The following is a 6,000-nucleotide window of genomic DNA, read 5'->3' on the forward strand; positions in this document are numbered from 1 at the left end:
GTCAACACAAGGGGTTTGGAAATTTCAAGAGGCGAGATTACCATTCAATAATTGGAACTCCGTGCGTTTTCTCAGAGTTCTTCCGTTTTGGCTTCTTTTTTGAAGAGAGAGACGTTTATTGGTTTTCAGACAGACAATGTCACAACTGTGGTGTATGTCAATCATCAGGGTGGGACTCTCAGTCCTTAGGCTGTGAAAGAAGTATCTCAGATACTTGCTTGGGCTAAATCCAGCTCCTGTCTAATTTCTGCTGTCCATATCCCAGGTATAGACAATTGGGAAGCGGATTATCTCCGTCAATTAAGCTTTACATCCGGGAGAATGGTCTCTTCACCCAGATGTGTTTTTTCAATTTGTTCAGATGTGGGGGCTTCCAGAAATAGATCTGATGGCATCTCATCTAAACAAGAAACTTCCCAGGTACCTATCCAGGTCCGGGGATCCTCAGGCGGAAGCAGTGTATGCATTGACACTTGGAGTTATCAACCTGCCTATATTTTTCGCCTCTGGTTCTTCTTTTTAGAGTGATTTTCAAAATCATCATGGAGCAATCGTTTGTGCTGCTGGTGGCTCCAGCATGGCCGCTCAGGTTTTGGTATATGGTTCTTGTTCGAATGTCCAGTTGCCAACCTTGGTCACTTCCATTAAGGCCAGACCTTATATCTTAAGGTTCGTTTTTTCCGTCAGGAACTCAAATTATTAAATTTGATGGTATAGAAATTAAACGCTTAGTGCTTAGTCATAGAGGTTTCTCTGACTCAGTGATTAGTACTATGTTGCAGGCTCGTAATTCTGTGTCTAGGAAGATTTATTATCGAGTTTGGAAGACTTACATCTCATGATGCTCTTCTCATAAATTCTCTTGGCATTCTTTTAGAATTCCTAGGATTTTACAGTTTCTTCAGGATAGTTTGGATAAGGGTTTGTCTGCAAGTTCCTTGAAGGACAAATCTCTGCTCTTTCTGTGCTGTTTCACAGAAAAATTGCTAATCTTCCTGATATTCATTGTTTTGTTCAGGCTTTGGTTCGTATCAAGCCTGTCATTAAGCCAATTTCTCCTCCTTGGAGTCTTAATTTGGTTCTGAGGGCTTTACAGGCTCTTCCGTTTGAGCCTATGCATTCTTTGGACTTTAAATTACTGTCATGGAAAGTATTGTTCCTTTTGGCCATCTCTTCTGCTAGAAGAGTTTCTGAATTATCTGCTCTTTCTTGTGAGTCTCCTTTTCTGATTTTTCATCAGGATAAGGCAGTTTTGCGGACTTCATTTAAATTTTTACCTAAAGTTGTGAATTCTAACAACATTAGTAGAGAAATTATTGTCCCTTCCTTGTGTCCTAATCCTGAGAATTCTTTGGAAAGATCCTTACATTCTTTGGATGTGGTAAGAGCTTTGAAATATTATGTTGAAGCTACTAAGATTTCAGAAAGACTTCTAGTCTATTTGTTATCTTTTCTGGTTTTAGGAAAGGTCAGAAGGCTTCTGCCATTTCTTTGGCATCTTGGTTAAAGCTTTTGATTCATCATGCTTATTTGGAGTCGGGTTAATCCCCACCTCAGAGGATTATGGCTCATTCTACTAGGTCAGTTTCTACTTCCTGGGCTTTTAAGAATGAAGCTTCTGTTGATCAGATTTGCAAAGCAACAACTTGGTCTTCTTTGCATACTTTTTCTAAATTCTACCATTTTGCTGTTTTCTCTTCTTCAGAAGCAGTTTTTGGTAGAAAAGTACTTCAAGCAGCTGTTTCAGTTTGATTCTTCTGCTTATAATTTCCGTTTTTTTCATTATAAAGATTAAAACTTTTGATTTGGGTTGTGGATTAATTTTTCAGCAGAATTGGCTGTCTTTATTTTTATCCCTCCCTCTCTAGTGACTCTTGCGTGGAGTTCCACATCTTGGGTATTTGCTATCCCATACGTCACTAGCTCATGGACTCTTGCCAATTACATGAAAGAAAACATAATTTATGCAAGAACTTACCTGATAAATTCATTTCTTTCATATTGGCAAGAGTCCATGAGGCCCACCCTTTTTATGGTTGTTATGATTTTTTTATATAAAGCACAATTATTCCAATTCCTTGTTGATGCTTTCGCTCCTTTCTTATCACCCCACTTCTTGGCTATTGGTTAACTGAATTGTGGGTGTGGTGGGGGTGTATTTATAGGCATTTTGAGGTTTGGGAAACTTTGCCCCTCCTGGTAGGAATGTATATCCCATACGTCACTAGCTCATGGACTCTTACATAAATTATGTTTTTAAAACCCATCACCCAGGACATTCCCATAACAATGGGCTAAAACTTTCAAGACCTGTTATTTATGTTACATATTGAAATGCATGTTTACGACGATCTTTCCCAAACTATGTACCATCAAACATGCCATCATCAACGTCCCAAGATCCTTTTACATTTAGTACCATCTATGTGGGGTAGTCGAGAAAAAAAAAACATGAAAATGTATAGCTATATCCAGCATATTTAAATTAAAAAACATTAAAACAAAGAAAACATTTAAGTTCAAAATTATATCTTCATCCATAGTAATTCATTTTCAGTTGGACTTGCACGAATATGATAGAGGAACACTACAGAATGCAGAACTCCCATTTTACAATTAAAAGGGACAGTCTAGTCAAAATTAAAGTTTCATGATTCAGATAGGGCATGCAATTTTAAACAACTTTCCAATTGACTTTTATCATTAAATTTGCTTTGTTCCGTTGGTGATATTTTTGAAAAGCTAAACCTAAGTTGGTTCAAACTGATTTTTAAACCGTTGAAAACCGCCTCTTAGCTCAGAGCATTTTGAAAGTTTTTCACAGTTAGACAGTACTATGTGTGTCATATAGATAACATTGTGCTTACTCCTGTGGAGTTATTTAGGAGTCTGCACTTATTGGCTAAACTGCATGTCCGTCAAAAGCACTGAGATAAGGAGGCAGTCTGTAGAGGCTTAGATACAAGGTAATCACAGAGGTAAAACATATATTAATATAACTGTGTTAGTTATGCAAAACTAGGGAATGGGTAATAAATGGATTATCTATCTTTTTAAACAATGCAAATTCTGGTGCAGACTGTCCCTTTAAGACAAGTTCTATAATGTACTTACTGTTGTAAGCCTGAGCATTCCCCCTCCATCATTAACAACTACACGGTGTACATTTCCTGATATTAAACCTTCTGGGTCATGGCTTTCCCAAACAACTGTACCTTCAAAACCCTAAGAGAATAAATGTTAAAAATAGATTAAGTAATAAATATTTTGTGCAAAGATAGTGATAACAAATGGAAAAAATTCTAATAAAAAGGATTAAAAGACAGCATATTTCTATGAAAAATGCATTCTTAAATTAGACATGGTCATCAAGACTGTTGAATTGTGAGAGGAATCCTATACTGTAGACATTTTATTAATCTATCTAGGGCAAAGGCAAATAAACTGAATTTTGTAATATTTGAATAAAGACATAAGTTAAAAAAAAATAAAGATCAAATATCATGATTTTATGTGTTATATGACAATAAACAGATTAAATAAAGTTGTTTTAATAATAATTATTTAATGTGTTAAAAAGATACATCCAATAAAATATATACCTCTTCTACACGGAAATTACAACTGAGCTGTTCTTACCTCTGGTAATATAAACTGCTCCACGGGTTTATACCATATTCGATTCACCTGTACACCAGAGCTAGCTGGGCTAAAACGGGCACTGAAGAGAGCCTCCTGCTTAGAAGAATAAAAACTTTAGAAGTACGTTTATTACTATTTAGCTATAGTTAAATAGTTTTATGTATTATTCAATATGGTAAAATGAAAGCAATAATAATCACATAATATATATGTTTACATATATATATATATATATATATATATATATACACATACACACACATACAGTGTATATATATATATATATATATATATATACACACTGTATATACACACACAAACACACATATATATATATATATATATATATATATATATACACACATATGTATATATATATACAGGGAGTGCAGAATTATTAGGCAAGTTGTATTTTTGAGGATTAATTTTATTATTGAACAACAACCATGTTCTCAATGAACCCAAAAAACTCATTAATATCAAAGCTGAATAGTTTTGGAAGTAGTTTTTAGTTTGTTTTTAGTTATAGCTATTTTAGGGGGATATCTGTGTGTGCAGGTGACTATTACTGTGCATAATTATTAGGCAACTTAACAAAAAACAAATATATACCCATTTCAATTATTTATTTTTACCAGTGAAACCAATATAACATCTCAACATTCACAAATATACATTTCTGACATTCAAAAACAAAACAAAAACAAATCAGTGACCAATATAGCCACCTTTCTTTGCAAGGACACTCAAAAGCCTGCCATCCATGGATTCTGTCAGTGTTTTGATCTGTTCACCATCAACATTGCGTGCAGCAGCAACCACAGCCTCCCAGACACTGTTCAGAGAGGTGTACTGTTTTCCCTCCTTGTAAATCTCACATTTGATGATGGACCACAGGTTCTCAATGGGGTTCAGATCAGGTGAACAAGGAGGCCATGTCATTAGATTTTCTTCTTTTATACCCTTTCTTGCCAGCCACGCTGTGGAGTACTTGGACGCGTGTGATGGAGCATTGTCCTGCATGAAAATCATGTTTTTCTTGAAGGAAGCAGACTTCTTCCTGTACCACTGCTTGAAGAAGGTGTCTTCCAGAAACTGGCAGTAGGACTGGGAGTTGAGCTTGACTCCATCCTCAACCCAAAAAGGCCCCACAAGCTCATCTTTGATGATACCAGCCCAAACCAGTACTCCACCTCCACCTTGCTGGCGTCTGAGTCGGACTGGAGCTCTCTGCCCTTTACCAATCCAGCCACGGGCCCATCCATCTGGCCCATCAAGACTCACTCTCATTTCAGCAGTCCATAAAACTTTAGAAAAATCAGTCTTGAGATATTTCTTGGCCCAGTCTTGACGTTTCAGCTTGTGTGTCTTGTTCAGTGGTGGTCGTCTTTCAGACTTTCTTACCTTGGCCATGTCTCTGAGTATTGCACACCTTGTGCTTTTGGGCACTCCAGTGATGTTGCAGCTCTGAAATATGGCCAAACTGGTGGCAAGTGGCATCTTGGCAGCTGCACGCTTGACTTTTCTCAGTTCATGGGCAGTTATTTTGCGCCTTGGTTTTTCCACATGCTTCTTGCGACCCTGTTGACTATTTTGAATGAAACGCTTGATTGTTCGATGATCACGCTTCCGAAGCTTTGGAATTTTAAGAGTGCTGCATCCCTTTGCAAGATATCTCACTATTTTTGACTTTTCTGAGCCTGTCAAGTCCTTCTTTTGACCCATTTTGCCAAAGGAAAGGAAGTTGCCTAATAATTATGCACACCTGATATAGGGTGTTGATGTCATTAGACCACACCCCTTCTCATTACAGAGATGCACATCACCTAATATGCTTAATTGGTAGTAGGCTTTCGAGCCTATACAGCTTGGAGTAAGACAACATGCATAAAGAGGATGATGTGGTCAAAATACTCATTTGCCTAATAATTCTGCACTCCCTGTATGTATATATATATATATATATATATATATATATATATATATATATATATATATATATATATATATATATATATATATATATATATATATATATACACACACACACAGTTGTGCTCATAAGTTTACATACCCTAGCAGAATTTATGATTTCTTGGCCATTTTTCAGAGAATATGAATGATAACACAAAAACTTTTCTTTCACTCATGGTTAGTGTTTGGCTCATTTATTATCAATCAACTGTGTTTACTTTTTTAAAATCATAATGACAACAGAAACTACCCAAATGACCCTGATAAAAAGGTAGTTGAACTGTATAAAACAGGAAAGGGATATAAAAAGATATCCAAGGAATTGAGAATGCAAATCAGCAGTGTTCAAACTCTAATAAAGAAGTGAAAAAAAAACACATAGAA

At 36.1% G+C, this 6,000-nt stretch overlaps 1 protein-coding gene across 1 annotated transcript in view; it reads right to left on the reverse strand.

Moving 5' to 3' along the window:
* B3GALNT2 (beta-1,3-N-acetylgalactosaminyltransferase 2) overlaps positions 1-6,000 on the reverse strand; it is a 453,609-nt gene that overhangs the window by 118,300 nt on the left and 329,309 nt on the right. Inside the window, exons 5-6 of the mRNA XM_053711078.1 lie at positions 3,640-3,735; positions 3,115-3,225 (exon numbers count right to left, since the gene is read on the reverse strand). Of these exons, the coding sequence (XP_053567053.1) occupies positions 3,115-3,225; positions 3,640-3,735 (207 nt within the window). The remainder of the gene's footprint in view (positions 1-3,114; positions 3,226-3,639; positions 3,736-6,000) is intronic.

Source organism: Bombina bombina, chromosome 4, assembly GCF_027579735.1.
Source record: "Bombina bombina isolate aBomBom1 chromosome 4, aBomBom1.pri, whole genome shotgun sequence".
Classification (NCBI taxonomy): Eukaryota; Metazoa; Chordata; class Amphibia; order Anura; family Bombinatoridae; genus Bombina; species Bombina bombina.